The 19,760-nt window shown below is 41.5% G+C and overlaps 1 protein-coding gene across 1 annotated transcript in view; it reads left to right on the top strand.

Moving 5' to 3' along the window:
* Nucleotides 1-8,283: 8,283 nt before the first annotated feature.
* Nucleotides 8,284-19,760, top strand: part of Rgs7bp (regulator of G-protein signaling 7 binding protein) — a 96,581-nt gene continuing 85,104 nt past the window's right edge. The window contains exons 1-2 of the mRNA XM_005392636.2: nt 8,284-9,161; nt 9,994-10,160. Coding sequence (XP_005392693.1) covers nt 8,997-9,161; nt 9,994-10,160 — 332 coding nt within the window. The 5' untranslated portion in view covers nt 8,284-8,996. The remainder of the gene's footprint in view (nt 9,162-9,993; nt 10,161-19,760) is intronic.

The raw sequence follows: 19,760 nt of genomic DNA, 5'->3' as shown, positions 1-19,760 counted from the left end.
ATAGCAGCACAATTTGTAATAGCTAAATCTTAGAAACAACCCAAATGTCCATCAACTGAGGAATGGATAAAAAAGATGTGTTTTTTTAATATATAATGGAATACTACTCAGCCATAAAGAAAGATAAACTTGATACTTTTATAGGTAAATTGATGCAACTGGAGACCATATTTATATGTGAAGTAAACCAGACCCACCTGTGTAAACATCATATTATCTCACTAGCGTGAAAATGTGAAAGAGTAAACAAGATCCCAAATGTATAATAGATATTGTGAATAGGGGAGAAACTGTTCAAAAGAAAAGAAAAGCTCTGATGGGAGAAAGGGGAAAGGAAGGAAGGGAAGATGAAAAAATATCTTATATACTCAAGACAGTTAAGATAGTTATACTGCTGGTTTCTCTTGGTTCATTGAGGGGAAAGTTTTGTGCTAGTAATTTTCTGAATAATGTTTCATGCCTATATCTTGTACTCTGAACAACTACTGTGAATATAACAACACACAATGTGTTGATTATTGTTACTTTCCTACTAGCCTGTTTTGAAATTCTGTTTTGTTGTTATTTCTTACTTTTGTGTGTTTAAAATAAAAAAAAAAATAAAAATCAATGGTAAGAGAAACTGCAGAGATTATGCAAAGACATGGAAATTATACACTTCTGTCTTGAATACTCAGTGGGTCACTTTAATACTTCCAATTGTCCAGTTCTATCAGGAAAAGCTCTATTTTTATAACTTCTCAGATGAGGAAATTTGAATTCGTCTTTTACTGTTTTCTATTCATCTTTGACTGTTTTCTGTCCTGCCTGTATTCCCTAATATTAAGCAATGTGGAAGTCCACTCTTCCAGAGATAGGCCAGCCCTAATCATAGCTACTTTCACCAGCGGGAGTCATAAAAGATAAGAAGGTAGTACAAGCACAAAAGAGAGACAGAAACAGATATTGACTGTCTATGCATAAGAACATAGTGTTACCAAGTGTTATGGTTTAGAACTAGAAGGCCCCCCAAAAGCCTCATGTGTTCAGAGGTGGAGGTTTTGGAAAGTCATTTGCTCTTGGGGGTGCTCTACTCATCAGTGAGATAACCCACTGATGTGTTCATACCTAAGTGTACTGTTAGGAAGTGGAGTCAGGGCTGAAAAGGCAAATCACAGGGGTATGTCCTGAGATATATATCTCCCTTTCAGGCTGGCACTTCTCTCTTTCTGCTTCCTGGCTACGATGACATAAACAGCTTTTTTCTGCCAAACTCTCCCCTCATGCCCTTCCTGCCTTGAAGCCAAACAATTAAGGATTGAATGCTTTAAAAACTGTGACCCAAAATAACCCTCTCCTCCTTTAAGTTGTGGATTTTGGGTATTTTGTCCTACGTAAGATAGTATCTAAGATAACCAAGTATCAATCCATAGAGATCCTCTGACAAGAGTAACTAAGTCAGTGGATGCCTAGGAAGAGAAACTAGATGGCTGAGAGGTAAGAATATAGCACTGAAATAGGAAAGTCAAGTTGGAGCACCTTTGAAAGTGTAAGGACATCAAACTGGCCAGTATGTGGGGAAATAAGTACTTTCATAAATAGCCAGCATGCACGTAATTTGATACAAGCACTTTGGAAAGAAATTTCTAAAGTGTTTCTTTAAAATGCAAACGATCCAGCAATTTCCCTTCTTTATACAAACTTTTGAAGTATATAACTTCATATGAATAAGAGACTAGTCTTTAGAATTTTATTACAATCTTGCTATTAATATTAAAGCATTGAAAATAATCTAAATGTCCCAGCTGGAAAAATGATATAGTAAAGCATGATATACCTATTATTCTAGAATAGTATGCAGAAGTACAAAGTTGCAATACCCGTTTATCAATACAGAAGCCTCTCCAAAGACAGTGATGAGCAGAAAGAAATAAACATCATATAACATATCATTTCTATAAGAATATGCATATATATAAATAACAGCAAAACATTATATGGCTTTTTTCAAAATATATATAAGTATACAGTTGACTCATGGATGATCTAGATGATTTAGATAGTAATCTCTTTTCTTTTTTTTTTTTCTGTCTTTTTGAGACAGGATCTCACTATGCAGTTCAGGCTGGCCTTGAGCTCACTTTGTAGCCCAGGCTGGTCTCGAACTTGCAACAATCCTCCTGCCTCAGCCTCCCGAGTGCTGGGATTACAGGGGTGCGCCACCACACCTGGCTAGATAGTAATCTCTTAAAGGATTATTTCTGGAGATGTAAGAAAAGACAGATCCTGGGATTCTGGGATGCTGGTCAAAAAGCACTTTATCCTTTTTTGCAATGTATTTTTTAAATAAAAAAGACATGTCCATTATTTATGTAAAATATAAGAAATACAGAGAGAGAGACAGAGACAGAGACAGAGCAATGAAGAATGACAGAATGGAGCAAAGGCAGGAAACTAAGTGGCCAGAATGAGCCCAGGCACAGAAGAGTCAAAGGACAACTAAGGAGCTGTTTATACAGACAGACAAAGCCTGTCCCCTGCAGTGTTACTGAATGTGTGCCTCAGCATACTGGCAGGCCCAGAAGCGTCCCCAAACGAACCAAGCTTTGCTGGAAGAGTGGATACTGCAGATAGGGCTGGTGAGGCCAGCAAAGTGGTGAATGGCAAGTGTCTGCATATGGCATGGCATAGATTACCTTTAGCAGAAAGCTGTTGACTAGAAAGAGATCTAGTCAAATGGCAGGGAGACTGGAGGTCTGACTAACTGTGTGCATGTCCTGGGCACAAAGAGCCAGGGATAGATACAAATTTCAGGGATAATTGTCAGTGAATTTTGTTATTTCCATGGGAGGCTGAGATACCTGTTGCTTTTTACTTGGTTGGGTCAGATTTTTTTTTCTAGTTTGTTCTGTTGAGAGAATTCTCTGATCTTAAAACTCTCTTAAATTTCTCCCTGGCTTTTACCAGCACAGTCAGATTTCTCCTCCACCTCGGTTATTATAATAGTTTAATAAATGGCCTTGCTCTTTCTTTCTTCCAGTGCATACTACACTCCACTGCCAAATTAATTTTCTTAAAACATCACTTACCTCTTATTAATTTGTCTAATCAAGAAATGATGTTGTACTCTTTTGCAAGAGTTTTCCAGTGTCAAGGTCAACCCTGTCTATTTTGTTCTAAAGCTGTATGTAATATGAGCCACACCAGTCTTAGCTACCATCAACTCCCATCTGCCTATAGATTGCATTATTCATTCTTCAGAAAGCTGGAGTTCAACCTTCAAGTCCACTTCAGTAACTTACAGAAAGACCATGGAAAGGCCATGGTAGATGCCAGATTAGCCCTTCAGATATACGTATTTTACATATTTTCCAACTGGCCTCAAATTGTGTACATTCTGTCATCCAGAGAAAACTGTTAGGCCTTCTGCTCTTCTGATATTGTCCTTTTCTCTTTTTTAAACCAAAGAAATCAGACCATTTATTCTACTCCCTTGAGTTCAGCCGCAGTACTTTCATGTGAACCACTCTGCCTTATCTTCAATTCATGCAAGGCTCTTGATCACATCCACTCTTGTGCCTTTGTTCCTGCAGGTAGCCAGCCTCTGCAAAGCTCTCCCACACTTCTCCGCCTGTCCAAATTCTACCTATTCTTCAAGTAACAATGTTCTACATGTTATTGCTCTTCACTGTTTTCGCTTTTCTATGTCTTATCTCTCAAGCAGGAGTACACTTGAAAGAAAAGTCATCCTTTCTCCCTTGTGTATTTGTTCTTGTATTTAACACAGTACTGCACTCATGGTGAACACTCAGTATTAGACAACTGGTGTAGTGATTTTTATATTTTATGTTAATCAAAATTCTTTTGGTTGTATCTAGTTTCTTAAATCAAAATACCTTGATTTAAAGGGAAAAATTTTGGTTCACCTAACTGAAATTGTAGATGAAGCTTGGCTTAAGGAAGAGCTGGCTAAAATGCTCAAATAGTATTACTAAGGGTCAATCTTTCTCCATCTCTGCTGTGGTTCTTACCCTGTGAGATAGGTCTCAGGAAGTCTGTTGACCATAAATAGCTAAGGCAGCCACCAGAAACTTTAGGCTTTCATTTTACCAACCTACAAAACCATGGAAAGAAAAGAAAAAAGCTAAACATTAGGTTTAAATACATATAACTAACATTTATGTTAGCCAAAAAAAAAACTGAAAATGGTAACTCCATGTTTTAAGCTTATAGCTCTAGAAAAAAATCTTATTACTCCAGCTCAGATTTCATCTCCACTCCTTAACCAATCAATGCGGCCATGACAATGCAGTGTTTTCACTGGCCAAGCCTAGTCATATACCCAGTCACAGAGCCCTGTGGGCAGAAAGTGAGACAAGGCTGAAATCTCCAAGGAAATGTGAGGTGTTATCAGTCTAAAAGGGAAACATCTGATCCAGGAAACACCAGCTGTCCATTATGCACATAAGAGACATCAGTGATGGAAATTTGATGGAAGTTTTTTATGAAGCATAAACTTCAGGGAGCCTCACTTGCATAGGCTTTTTTGAAGATCATGTATCTAATTTTGTATTTAAAGTTTTGAATTCTTTTTATTCAAAATGGGCTCCTAGCTGGGTATGGTGGTACACACCCATAATCCCAGCACTCAAAAAGCTGAAACAGGAATATTACTGTGAGTTTGAGGCCAGCCTGGGCTAGATAGCAAATTTGAGTTCAAACTGGAACTGCATAGTAAGATCCTGTCTCAAGGGACAGAGGTGTTCTTAAACTCAAGACCAGCAATACCTGGATCTGCCCATATTTAAAACTTTGAAAAGAGTTTGTAAAATTAATAAATAAATTTTCTGAACATTTGTTTTCCTTCCTATTCTCAGTAAAATAAACTTTTTATTAGACAGTTTATTCACTAAATTCTTCAAAATAACTTAGTGTTTTACCTTTGGTGCTAACAAAACTTGATCACTCTGTTCAGAACTCCCCAGTTTCTGGAACTCAGCATCTTAGTGTATTTTTATCTGCCTCTTTCACAAATCCATTCATAGAAAGCCCCTTTTCATTTTGTTAACTCCTTGAACTGTAGTTTCAAATGGGACCTGATCTCAGGGTCTTCTTCTGTGGAAGATCAGACTAGTTTGAAGTGTTCAACTTTGGGTCCTAATGAAGTTTTTTATGGCACCAATCTGAAGAAATACAGTGGTGCCTCGGTTCACAAACTTAATTCTTTCCAGGATTCTGGTCTCAAACTGAACTGGATGAGAACCTAGTCAAATTCAGTGATTAGGTTCAATGTTGACCTTATGAGGAAATGGGAGTCGGTTCTTCTCTAATTTAGTTTGCAACCAGAATCATGGAAAGAATTCAACTAGGGAACAGGGACAGCACTATACCAGTTGCTCATAGTCACTTTGAATCGATACTCTCTGATGTTCTCTCTCTCTTCTTAGATTCCAAATCAAAGTGAATTCTCTTAAACTATCACGGAGAGAGTATAAAATAGAAGGTGTGTCTTATACTGGAGTGAATGTAGGCTGTGACCCTTTCAAAGCCATAACACCTGTAGAGGACCTATTATCAACGATGTGTCAAAATTGGGTCTGAGTAACTAGAAAATGTGCCCTTCCTATTGAAATTTCCAACTCCACTTTGCCCTTCTACTTGGCAGTCAGACAGCCCGAGGAATGCAAATTCCTGCCGTCTTGAGTGTGGGGGAAGGTGAAGGAGCTAAACCTGCCTGCTGCTATTCTGATTACAGCGTTTGTTGCTGGGAGAGACAGCTCTGGAATTGAGGCTATTTTTCTCCTCTGTTAGGAAAATGGTTTGGTCAGTTTCAGGAAGGCCAAGGGGTACCTGCAAATGATAATGTCTGCTTAATCACCCAGTAGGTGTCCACACTTGCAGTCCTTCCCATGTGGCATTGCATTTGGCCCATTTATTCTTCCTTCCCTCTCCTGACTCCCACCTCCTGCAAGAAACATGGCATGGAAACAGGGTGTTGCAACCGTGGTGGGTTTTTTTCCTTTTAACTTGTTGAAATTGTCTCTAGGCAGAAGTGGACGGGGGTAGAAAACAGATGGTTAGAGCTGGAGTAGAGGCCTACTATGAGGAGCTTAGAGATGCTCAGATCTGGTGAAGTCACTGTTTTCTTGCAGAGAGGGAAGGTGAAAAAACAGATAGTAGCGAAAGATTTCCAGCACACCATTTCTCCATCTTATGTCCACATACACGTTTTGTTTTCTAAAGTCCCATCAACTATGCCAAAGCAGATTCCCTTGTGTGGGGGATTGGAGGGATCGGTTAATTATAAGGAAAGGGGTTTGTATCACGGGACTTCAGGGATTTATAGATGAGTTGCCATACATTTCTCTTTAAAGCCCCTTAGCCCCTTTCTCCTCACCATCCCCACGTTCCCACCAGATCTTAGGCACCACATGTATTTGTCCGTCAGTGTCTCCTGCTTTTTACACATGTAAGAGAGAATAAATTGAGAGGAGAAAAAGGAGAACAGTCAGGGAGCTGGCTAAGAGTTATTTCTTTGCCTTCTTATATTTGGGAGAGGAAGTCAACAGCTGAGCTTTTTCAGGCTGGTCTCTGGGTCATCTAAAGACCTAAAGGATCACAGTATACAAAGGTGGAAATGTTTGGAGGGGTGCAATACCTCCTTCCACTAGGGTCTGGTAGAGAAACTGACTCTGTCTTTGTGAAGTCATGTGCAAATGCAGCTGAAAGTTCACCCAGTTATCTACCTGTTAGATTTTGTTTTTCGTCCCCAACCAAAAACATGATGTCTTTTCCAACATTACTCTGACACCAACAAGGTGTCTTACAATTCAGCTCGTTTCTCTAACAACCCAGAGTTAGCGTCAGATTCAGCCAGTTGTATGGGCCAGCCCTATGAGACTGCCCTCACTTCAGATGCCAGGGTTAGGCCCCCAGTTACCTGTTCCTCTATCCAACTTGGCTCCCAACTGAATTCCCATGGAATTCCCATGACCCTCCCTGTCAGGTTCCATAATTTGCTAGAATGACTCAGGGAAGCACTTTACTTACTGCTCTCAGTTTACTATGAGGGCTACAACTCAGGAACAGCCAAATAGAAGAGATGCATAGCACAAAGTATGGGGCAGGGGTGGCAGGTAACATCCACGTCTTTTCTGGGTGTGATAGTGATACCCTCACAGCACCTAGATGGTCTCACCAATCCAGAAGGCCTGTCATCATTTAAGAGTTTCTATGAAGCTTTCTTTATAAAGGCATTTTTGATTAAGTAATGGCCACTGGTATCTCACTCACTTAGCTCCTTTCCCTTCCCTGGAGGTTGGGGATAGGGCTGAACATACCAAGCTTCTAAGTGGTCTTTCTGGCAACAAGATGCTCTTTGCATGCTTATCATCAAGGTAAGTTTCAGTTATTTTAGGAGCTCTGTGCCAGGAGCCAAGGACAATGGCCGAATAGCTCTGCTCTGAGATATCACTTGCCCTGAAAAAAAAAAAAAAACCAAGAACAAAAACAAAACCTCTAGAACCACAGATGTTAGCCTTTCTGGCTATTTCTAGCTCTCTCTTTCTGTGGATTTCCCACATCCCTAGGAACTTGTGATTTATTCGCAATAGGCTTTTCAATTTAAGTAGCCCCCCTGCGGCTGATGCCTTTAAGCTGTCCTTTCCAAACAACGCATTTCTGGGAAGAAGGGTTCTCAGGTTGTAGAGCTGAGTGTCCACACCACTGCCTCTGCCTCCCAGAGGACCTGCGGGAGCCAGTGCAAGGGAGAGCTGAGCACTTCCCTTCTTGTTCGTGCAGAACCACTTCCATCAGCCTCTGGGTTTCTGATGTCCTAGGAGAAAGGGTCATCTTGAGTGTCAGGGGAGCCTGTTGCCTTGTACTTTTTGAAGTCTCTTTCAGAAAAACTCTTAGAGCTGAAACTCTTGAGACTGCACTACAAGGCCAAGAGCTTTACAAGTTGCAGTGGGTGAAGCCTCCGTGCATTTGGCCTCATTCCTTCCCCCATGAAAAAGACAAACGAAAGCAAAAACAGCTCAGAGAAGCAAAGCACTTTTTTTTAATGCTGTCATGAGATCTTCCTTGTAAAGCAAAAACTTCACTTCTTTTTGGCCCCAGACAGTCACCTGGTCTCAGATGTCGAGGGCCTCAAATCCACATTGGTTTATTTGAAATTCATGTTTACGTCTCACCATGTGGCAATGTGCTTCACTCTGATGACACTTTTCGCTTCTAATAATAGAGCAGATGAAGTAATATTGCAATTGATGTTCCTGGGGATTTGATTGGATAAGTGCATAAACTGCGGTGGGGGAAGGGGTTTGCATGGACGGATCACATTAGTATTCCCGTCCTATCAATGTTCGGGGCCTCGACCAACGTCAGCCGGACCGATTTCCTGCGTCTGCCAGTCCCGCCACGGATTCTTTTGCGATCCTTAAACAAGGAACCCGTAGAGACGAGGGATCAAGGCAACAGATTAGAGCCAATTGCCTGCTGCGGGTACAGCCAGCCCTTCCAGGCCTGGCGACCGTGGAGAGAGGGAAAAGATGAACTGAGCGACGCCGCGGGAAGACATTGGAGCAGGAGCGACACCCCCTCCCGCCCCCCACCTTGCAGCGCAGGCTTTGAGAGCTGCTCCCCCATCTGAATGGAAACTCAGCGCCGCAGGGCTGCGCGTTCCTTCTGGCTCAGCGGGGCGATCCCTGCCGAGAGGAGCGCGGTGCGCGTCCGCGACAGCGCCCAACTCCCGGGACAGGGCCCGCAATGCTGCTGAGCAGAACTTGATCGCGCCCCTTCCTCGCTGCTAGTGGACGCGATGCTGCACGGCGCAGCCAGCGCTTCCCCGGCTCTCCTTCAAGCTGAAGGTTACCCACCCGCGCAGCCAGCCCCAGCCCTGTGAGCGGCGCGTCTCGGTCCCGGCTCCGGCTGCTTGGCCGCGGCGTGCAGGGCAACCACCGGGCCGCCCGCGCAGGGGCGCACTGCACCAGCGGCTTCGGCTTGGTGGATGTGTATGCATGAGTTCTGCACCGAATGGGCGCAAAAAGCGCCCCAGCCGGTCCACCCGCTCCTCGATCTTCCAGATCAGCAAGCCTCCGCTGCAGAGCGGGGACTGGGAGCGCAGGGGCAGCGGCTCCGAAAGCGCCCACAAAACCCAAAGAACCCTGGACGACTGCAAGATGGTGGGTGAAACCTGCACCTTTTTTTTCTTTTTTGGAGAGGGGGTGGGGGAGTCTTGTATGGTAATCGTTTGGTTGAGTGCCAGACACTTCCCACCCTCAGCTCCTCCATGCCGATCACGTGCACAAGTACTATTTTTAAATCTGCAGTCCCCCGAATCGGGGTGACACCCGGGTTGTAATGGCCCTAAGGAGAGAAGTGTCACGGCCAGAGTCTTGGGGCTCAGAGGCTACACAGGTTGTACCTCTATCCCCTGGAAAAACAGTGGGGGGGGAAAGACAGGATAAACTGGCTCGCTTGCCGGGTAGGAGGGGTGAGGAGGTGGAGGCGCTGCTTTGTGGGGAAACGGTGGCAAACAACCCCAAAGAGCGCACGGGGCGCTGCGGAGGGAACGAAGGTTCCAGCGCAGAGGCTGTGGCAGCTCTGTCCGTCAGGCTGGGAGCCAGGGTGATCAGGCGCCCGGTTGGAAGTGAATGGCTTGCCTATGACACCCTATTTTTGGTCATTTTCCTTCAAATACATATCTTAGCAGCAGCGAGGGAAACGTCTTTACCTAATGACCTGGGAGTGACATGGTAGCTCTTCAAAGATGCGCTTGCTCTTCAGAACTGAGGGACGGGTAGGACCAAGTAGGGCTGCAAAGGGCCAGGCTTGCCGGTGGAACACAGACATGTATTTGCTTTGTGCCTGAAGCTTTAAACAATTCAAAGGTTTCTAAGCCTGGCGACTAGGGGAGCTGGTTCAGAGATCAGTGAGATTTCCTGTTTACGGACACTGAAGTAGGAAACTTTGTGATGAATAAGTGTGTGATGGAAGAAACTGGTTCTTTTCCAGCTCGTCCAAGAGTTCAACACACAAGTGGCCCTGTACCGAGAATTGGTCATTTCTATTGGGGACGTCTCTGTCAGCTGCCCCTCGCTCCGGGCGGAAATGCACAAGACAAGAACCAAAGGCTGTGAAATGGCCCGACAGGCACACCAAAAACTGGCTGCCATCTCAGGGTAGGAGGCTTTGGCATTATTTGGCAATTCGGGTACATGATGCATGGATGCTTGACAGAATATTACGGTGGCCCAGACCCAGGAGATGATGTCTGAGAATTAAGGGTTTTAGCCAACCACCCTGAAATGAGGATTCTCCAGGGACACACACACACACACACACACACACACACACACACACACACACAAGGTTTTCGTCATTAGCTGATTTCTTTTCTTTAAATTAACTCTCAATATGAGACTGCAAATTGGAATTTAGTGTTTAAGATTTAAGGGGGTTGTTTGGGCGTCAAAGTGAAGGTAAATCATCATAGTTCAAGATTATTTTGTCATCTGCCACCAAATGTAGTGTCTGTGCTACAGAGAAAAAAATGTTGCTAAATCCCAAATTTACTGAACTATTTATACCATGAGAAAAATTCTTCTGATACCACTTTGAATCCCTAAAATAAAGTCTAGGATGTAAGTTACTCTTTTCACTGTAGTGATATGAAAGGGAAGTTTTAACAGAAGTTACACTTTTTACAGATTGGGGAAATTTATAAATCTAGGTAAACTTCAACTGTTTTTTTCCTTCCCTAATATTTATTTGTTTTAATCACATTTATGGATTCCCATGCCTGTGTAAGGTGATAACAAACAGAGTGAGTGAAAACTTCTCTACTAGGACCCTGTGTACTCAATATTAGGAGAAAAGTTAGTTAGCTAGGGTTTAGTTAACAGTTGCTGTTTGGAAGCCAGGTACTTATAACAAGGAACCATAGGAATCCTCATACAAATTCAACTGTTTCTGGGTCAGTCATGAGATAGCCTTTATCTGTTTACCTGTGTGAATACAGCTTTATTATAATAGAAGGAAAATTAGTCAAATTCACCTGATAAGGTTGTAGGTTGATCCTTGATAGGAACCATACCCAGTGTCTCTCTTTGCCATCCCTGGCCATAATACAAACATGTAGTGATTATGACTGGTATAGAGAAATTGGAAAGCCATATGTTGCCTCACGTAATGAATTTACTTTGACAACAGGGGTTTTATATCATGACAAGATACATCTTTCTGATTTACTCAAAGTGAAGGATAAACAAAGTGTTACAAACTTATTTTAGTAGGACTATTGAGAACATTTATCCTTTTCTTTTATACTGGACTTAATAGGAAGTAACTCTGGTAAAGGGAAGTATTTCAAGAAATGCTGAGATAAATCCCAAACAAGTGAAGAAAAAAAAATGAGAAACAGGAAAGGGAGTAGCGATGAGTTACAAAGTATGGAGAAACAATGACCCAGAAGGGAAGAGATTTAGGAGAGGGGATTTTACACTCAGGGCTTTGCCATAGCATCTCCATAACATTTATGTCCGAGACTATATAGGATGCTGCTACATCCTGGATCCCTTTAAGTTGGCTTCAAAATGGGAGCACATTCTGAGCAGACAAGGTGAACTGGAGAAATGAACAAAAAGTTTGGTTTATTTCACATGAAATTCAATTCTTCTCAAGGACTAGTTAAAAACAGGTCTGAAGCTATTCACCAAAAGCTGAGCTTTGAAGATTTGGAGTGGACTGTATTTACCCTGGGCTTCGTGGCCCTTTGCTACTTGGTTACCTATTCTCTGAGGGCTGGTATTAATGGGGCAGTTTTATAGGAATTAATGGGAAAATATGGTCTCCCCTAGGTCCTTTCAAATGTGAGAATAACTCCATAAAATGGTCTGAGATAGAAGTTGACACATTTTTCCCCTTTAAAAATTAAATGCAGTTTAATGTTCTTTATAAAAAATGAGAGCAATATAATTGAAGGAAATCCGTTTCATTCCCCACCGTCTGGGCTCCATTAATGAAGGATGTGATTCCCTTTGGCGGAATTCCTTTCCTGATGTTGCTTGCTATGTGGATTCTCATTTCAAGCTTTAGGTGAAGACTGGGATGCAGTGTAAGAGTCACTTTACAGTTTGAAGGTGGTGAGAAAAACAAAAGTTTCTGGGAAAAGTAGAGAGCAAGACTGGATCTGAGTGTCCACTCTTTGCTGTCACAACCCAGCTAATGCGTAGAATAGTCATCTGATGGGGAGATTATTTACCCTTATGCTATAAATAAGGCTCACAAACGTTGGGGGATTTGCCCCAAGAAGTGTCACGGCTTTCATTCAACTTCACATTTCCATGCTTATAAAGTCAGTGCTCTTTTCTCTAAGTAATGCTGCCATTCAAAAAGATGTTATGTAAAATGGAACAAAGTTTAGTAATGTTAATATATGGGTGAACCTTAAAAAGAATAGGCTAACCGAAAGAAGCCAGTCACAAAATACCATTTAATCTATGGTTCTATTTATATAAAATGCCCAGAAAAACTGAGTAGAAAATAGATTAGTGACTTCTGGGGACTGAAGGTGGAAAAAGGTAGTGACTTGAAAATATACTCAGGGAATCTTTCTGGGGTGATGGAAATATTCCTAAATTGGACTGAGCTAATGGTCCTACCCCTGTGTATTTAGTAAAAAATCACTATATTTCTCACTAAACTGAGTCAATTTTATATTTAAATAATACCTCAATAAATTTTTTGAAGATGCTATCACCATCACTATGATTCATTCTTGGTCTTTTGTTAGCTTTGTTTTTTTTCTACAGATGTAGTTTGTAATGACAGGCTATGTGGAATAGGGGTGAAAGAAGAATAAGATTTGGCTGTCCGTGCATTCATCAAGATGCCTGCCCAATATCTACTAAGTATCAGTGCTTTGCTCTTTGTAGGAATGCAGGTGGGCAAAAGGCAGGCTTAAGGGACTAAGTGAATTCATTCATTCCTTCCAATGCAGATCAGCCTTTGCTTGTCTATGAGCTAAATGTAGGCCCAGACGAGGGAGACAGGATTGAAGGTAGATTAAAAAGAATATGAAGCAAGAGAGGAAGAGGAAAATAATGAGTTAAAACTAAACCACTAATGCTACAACCCTTCCATCCCTGACTATTTGAAACCCTCAAGGAGTGCTAGTGACCACAAGGAGAAAACCTGTCCTTCGTTTCTTCTGGCCCTGGGTGAAAAGGCCATGTTCACTGAAACCGTCAAACACTTTCTCAAATTATGTTTGGGTTAGTGCCTGTTCAGGCTATTAAGGGCATCAAGTGTCTTTTGGACAGACCCAGCCAAGTGAATTGGAAGTCTTTGACTGGCATGACTTACCAAAGTCATGGCATGGCTGTTACCTTTATAGCTTGGACCCTGTATTAGATACTAAAGCTCAAGGGGCCTTAAAGTTCACTTGTAAGAGTGATCCCCAAACTTTTTTTTAACAGCAAATCTTCCCTTCAATCTAAATGTAGAAAGCAAAATTTATAAGTCAGGTGAAGTTAGTATTGTGATGTGCTCTTTGAGTGGTGTGTGTGTGTGTGTGCATATGCCTGCATGCATATCGGGGGGGGGCAGTAATTTAGACCCTGGTCTCCTTGGACTTCCTTCTCAAAGTGGCTTCTTAGACATCTTCAAAGAATTCCTAGTGATGCATGGCATTTTATATTTGCAGAGTCTGACACTCAGAAGATTAAATTGACTTTAGGGGCAACTTGGAAGAGTATACATAAAGATTTTGGAGTCAGACAGATTTGACCTAAATATCATTTAGGGTACTGACTGACTTACTTAGTGCTCTGAATCTCAGTCCCTCCTCTCTAAACTGGTTTCCGTGCCTGTGCATGGGCTAGGTGAGAGGGGCCCAAGGGAGCTCAGAATATAGAGCAGAGACGATGTGCCCAACCTGTCACCTGGCATGTTGCCCACTGGAGGCTTCTCTGAGACTGGCACCTGGCTTTCTTTCTCCCTGGACTAGTGCCTATTCCATCAACATACCCCCTCCCCAGAATGAAGAACACAGCGCACAAGGTAGGGATGACCCAAAGGAGTCATCGTTCCCCGGCAAACCTTGGTAGCTGACACTGTGGCTGCTGGTGGATGGGATTCCTTTTCTAACACTTTCTCTGCCATCTGTTTTGGACTGAAGTTTCCTTACTTTCCTTACTTTCTGTTAATGGCTGCTGAAGAAAGTCATAGTGTAGAAGCACATACACCAGTTCTTAAAAGGAGGTTTAAGCGTGATAATATAAGAAGCAAAATAATACAGTAGGAAAGAGGATTGGATTTCAACTAGATTAAAATGCTGGCTTTACCAGTTACTCAAGACGTGCATGAGTTGATAATGTCAATTGCTTCACAGAGTAGAACTGGCCCTCTGGTACAGTGGCTAACTAGATAGACTTTGGGGTCAGACTGGCAGTGCCACTGTTCTGTCTCCATTTCCTGGTCAGCGGTATGGGGTCAATAAATAATGGGATCAAATCATAAGGTTGTGTGGGGATCAAATACTCAGAAAATTGCCTATAATGGCATTACTGAGGCATTTATAATTCAAAGTATCCACATCATTTCTATAAAAATTTATATTAATTCATCAAATATTTTTCAAATAAATGTTTTGGTTAGAGCAAAGTTTTGTTTGCTTTTCTTTCTTAAATTATGTTCTGAGGAATTTTCTGTTAAAATTCCCTACAGGGCTATTATCAAAAGGCCTGTTCTTTAACATTTTACAAATGATAAAGGGATGTGAAGGCTCAAAAATAGGTTGCCAGGTGTGTTGGTGCATGCCTGTAATTCTGGCACTAAAGCAAGAGGATCACTGTGGGTTTGAGGCCAGCCTGGGCCACATAGTGAGTTCAAGACCAACGCAGTGAGACCCTGCCTCAAATGAACAATCAAAAAGTTAAGTTTAGAAGTACTTTCTTTGTACAAATCAGCCTAAATTCTTCATAAATCATAAAATACTTACAAATTCTTTTACCTAGATCTGATATGAGCTGTGTGACATTGGAAAAGTCTGTTAAATCCCTTGTGCACCTACATGAGAGAGTTAAGTGATTTCTCAGGCTCCTGCCTGCATCATTCTAGTATTCTACATAAATTCGTGTAAAATCACATAGATTTTGTTTACAGAACAGAGTGATGAAAAAATAGCATCACACAAAGAGTTTGATGATGAAATTCCAAAAAAATATTTTTGAGGTCTCTGAACATATACTACAAGAATCTTAATTTCCTGATGGCTTTCTGAAGCCTCGTAATGAATACCCTAGAGATCGGTGACTGCAGATTGCAGGCTTTTCCCTCCAGCGATGATTTAGATCCTGACCAGCCAGGCCTATATTCCTCTCCTTTTTCTCCTTCTTCACCACTCCCTCCTTGGTTTGTTTTGATTTTGTTTGTTTCTATTTAACTTTCCGCTCTTTTTTCTTCCAGTCCCACTTCTAGCTAGTTTCTGGTCCACTCCCTTGTTTCTTTTGTTGGGATGTGAGGAGAGGGGAAGTGGAACACAGCAGCCAGCCAGGAATGTCCCCTCCAGCACTCGGCTGAGATGGCAGTTGACGCGGGGTGGGAGAGTGCAGAAGAGCTCAGTGACCGCACAAGCTGCTCTCTCAGCTTTCTCTGATTCACACGATGGTGGAGACTGAAGTGGGAAGCAGCAGCCTCCACTGTCAGCAAGAGGCCTGTGGTTGGCAGGTGTGCCAGGCTGCCCACTCTGTCCTTCATTTTCCCTTCTTATGACAGGTGTTTTTGCTGTAAAACTTACTCTCACAGGTCAAATAGTGAGAGGCAAATTATGTCTATACCAAAAGTATGTGCTATTCATTCAGGTAATGATGGAAGCATAATTTTATATTAGTTTGTCAGAGTTGTGATTGTAAAATGCCACAAACTGAGTGGCTTAGAGAACAGAAATTTATTGTCTAACGGAGCTGGAGGTAAGAAGGCTAAAGTGAACATTTTGGCAGAGTTGGTTCCTTCTGAGGGCTGTGAGGAAGAATCTACTCCATGCCACTCCCTTAATTCCTAGCAGTGATTTGCCACTTTTGGTGTTCCTTAGCTTATTGAAGCATCTCTGCTTTCAATATCATGTGGCATTTCCTTTTGGCTGTGTCTGTGTCTAAATTTCCCCTTTTTGCAAGGGCACCAGTTATGTAGGATTAGGAGCCTATCTACTCCAGTATAACTTTATTTATTTAATTATACCTGTAGCAACCCCATCTCCAAAATAAAGGTTATATCCTGAGGTATTTGGGGTTAGGTGTTGGTGTTAGGTATGTGACTGTGGCTAGGACATAATTCAACCCATAACAAACTCCCTCGGATCATCTGCAGTAGAATGAACACATCCTACTCTGCAGGTAAGCTGTGAAGGTAGAGTTTGTTTTATTTTGCTTTGTGTTTGCTCAGTAGTATTCTATCTATATATTCCCCCTACACTTTTACACAAGGATGGCTCAAGATCCAATATTTAACATTTTCAAGAGTGTAGCTTATTTAAGGGGTGTTTATGGCTATAGAATAGAATAAGTTTTGTATGAAATGGTTATATTTACAAAGGTACTAAGCCTCCACTATAACTAACATTTTGCTGTAATCATTTTTAGTTACCAGAATCTAAGGTGGAGTAAAAATCCAACTGCAGGAAAGAATGCTGGAGAACATAGAGGAGGGAGGTACTTGACAGTGTGGGGTGTCCACTTTCCCTGGTGTGCATGGGAGAACTGAGCAGGTGGTGCTAATAATGTTGTGTAAGGACCATAGCATGCTCTGCAGCGATAGACAAGGTATCGCCTCACAGCAAATTAAAAGGAGCATTATGGTTAGCAACTAAGCTCAAGGTGATACGGAATCTAGACAAGTGCTCCCCATTGATATGAAGTTTAGACTTTTAATGTTTTTAGCAGATCTAATGACTTTCACCTTGTTAGAGTTTTCTTAAAAGGTGGTCCAGCTAGAGAGAAAATTAAATCTAAAATGAACTTTAAAGAAATTCACCCTCACTTTATTGTTATACTATGAAGTGCAATAGAGCAAAGCTAGATGTCATTCATCTCTGCACCTTGAACAGCAAGCTCATGGACCATATGTACCTTGTTCCTTATTAAGTTAAATTGGTATTTAAAATCTATGCTTCAAAGAAACTGTGTCTTGATGCAGACTTTAGTAAAAATTAAGAGATTAGATTAATTCACATTTTATGACATTTGACTATTATTTTTCTTGTTTTATAGCTCTAGAGCCAATAGGTTGGTTTTAAATAACAGAGGACTTGAAAGGCACAACTGATATCAATTGTTGAGGCAGAGGCCTTCATTTAGAAAACAAATCAGTGGTCACTGTGTATTTTAGAATTACTTACAAATTAATTATCTATTAGTCTATTTCACAGTATATTACCATAACCTCTCTCAGTTGGCTTTATATGGAATAGTTAAATGATCATTTGCCATTGAGATCACCTTTTAGAAATGTTCCTTAAATCTCTGGGCCTTGGAAGTGCGTTGTACTGCCAGAGATATGTCTAAATACAACACAACTCCAAGAACAGTAACAAGAAAGACTTGTTTGTTTATTTTTGCTTTAAAAGATGTAATTTAAATCCAACCCTATAAATAGAACTTACTTTCTTTATAATCAGGTTTTAAAAAGTCAATTTAAGCTTTGCAGCTATAGATACATAATATACCAATAATCTTTTCCAATTTAACTGAGGTTAAGCAAGGGAGGAAAGATGCATACTAACTCAGAAGAAGCCACATGCCCTAGAACATTCTTTAGTCACTAAGAGTATCAAAGTTTCTCCCACCTAATACCCCCTCAGTTACCAAATCCGCAGTGTTTTATCTTTTTCAGTGTCTACTGTGGCTCCCTTTCAGTCGGAAGTTTTGTGGCCACCCTCTTGGTTCAGCAGTGTAGCCCCTCAGGCCATGAACATTATAGTGTCTCCCAGCCGGTCCCCTTGCCTCCAGTCTCTCACAGCTCTTTTCAATTTATTCTCTAGATCCAGGCTAATCCTCCCAAAACGCTCTTCTGATCTCATTACTGCTTTGCTCTAAAACTTCCAAAGATTCCCCCTTGCCTAAGGCAGTGTTTCTTTTGATGTGATCCCTAGATTGTCTGTGTCACAATCACCTGTCCTCAGACCTAAGCAACTAAAACCTCTGGGCACAAGGCCTAGAAACCGGAATTGTTAACAAGCATCACTGCATCCCCCAGGAGATCTGGAACATGCTATGCTGGAGGCCTGTCAGCCTAACACAACGATTCTCAACCTGGGCTGCACTGGGGAATCACCAGGGCAGCTTTCAACACTGGCTTATGCCTCAGTTCTGTCTGGAGAATTTCTGGTTTAATTAGTCTAGGAGGCAGTCTGGACATTTGATTTTTAAAAAAAAACTTTCTGTAAGAGCATCTGTAGCAAGAAAGAATATACATTTAACAAAAATGCTAAGTAACAGTTGTTTAAGACACTATGGCTTTTTCTCTGACAGAAGAGCCTTAGAATAGGCAAATTCAAGCTGGGTACGGTGGCTCATGAGGCCATTCTTCTGTAGTCCAGTCATACTTACTTCATGGCTTCTGTCCGCATCCTCATTTTATGATGTAAAACTAGTGCAGGAGCCCCAGTCTTCAGTTCTAGATGAGGCGAAGGAGGAAAAGGTGAAGAGCAAGAGAACTCACTTCTCACCTGAGCCTGCTGTTCTTAATCCATTCCAAAGAGAGCTTCTCACAGACCTGCATCACATGGTCACATCTAAGCACTCATTCACCTCACTGGCCAGTATTGCTTTTCTCATCACCACCTTAAATAAAATGATGCCTTTATACTAAGAAAAAGGGCGAGAACGAAGCTTGGTAAACCAAGTATATCTGTCATAGAACCCATATAACCTGTATTTACCTTTTAACTTCTAAATACTCTTCAAACTAATCTGGTTTTATTCCTTCAGTGCGTATCACAGGATAACCCTAGCCTGTTAATCGCACTACATGGTTTCTATATGTAAAGGCATACCTGTTAGCTAGAAAAGAAGTAATTTGCTCCCCTGAAACTCAGTGGTCTTATGTGTAGTCTTATTATGGTTTGCCATGTTCCTTACTCTCAAAACCAGAGGGAAGGATCCCAAAGAGATAAAAAAGATTTTGCTGCTTGTAAGCTGATCCATGGAAAAGACAGGCTCTCAGGAACAACTTGAGGGCAGAAAGTTCGGCCAGGTGCCTTGGAAAGGACTTGAGGATGATTTTCACAAGACAGGATGTGAAATGGGATATGGCCTGCAAGGGTCTAGGTAGTGGCACTCAAGAAATAAGAAATCAGTTACTAAAAACAGAAAAACCTTATTTCACATGGAGTAGGACTCCAACATTTTAGGAGTTACAATCTGATGAGTTGTTAAGAATAAAAGGGGAATAAAAGATAAGGAGGCAGCTACACAACTCAAGGACACTGGCAAAGTTTTCTGGATATGAGCATAAGATCCAAGATGATCTGTGGTCCAGATTATAATGAGTTCATTCAGGGAAAGTGAACTTGAATCTCAAATGTCTCACATACAATGTTGTATAGTTAGGTTATAGACCATATTTGACCCATAATTCTCTAAAATGTAAATCTAAAACTATAAATATATCTAAAAGTACAATATATGATAATATTTTCCCATAGATATATTCAGGTGCAACTCCAGAAGTCCTCTCTCTCTCTCTCTCTCTCTCTCTCTCTCTCTCTCTCTCTCTCTCTCTCT

The sequence above is a fragment of the Chinchilla lanigera genome, unplaced genomic scaffold (assembly GCF_000276665.1).
Source record: "Chinchilla lanigera isolate Chin_1 unplaced genomic scaffold, ChiLan1.0 scaffold00045, whole genome shotgun sequence".
Taxonomy (NCBI): Eukaryota; Metazoa; Chordata; class Mammalia; order Rodentia; family Chinchillidae; genus Chinchilla; species Chinchilla lanigera.
The sequence above is the reverse complement of the archived record's forward strand: the minus strand, read 5'-3'. Positions and strand labels throughout refer to the sequence as shown.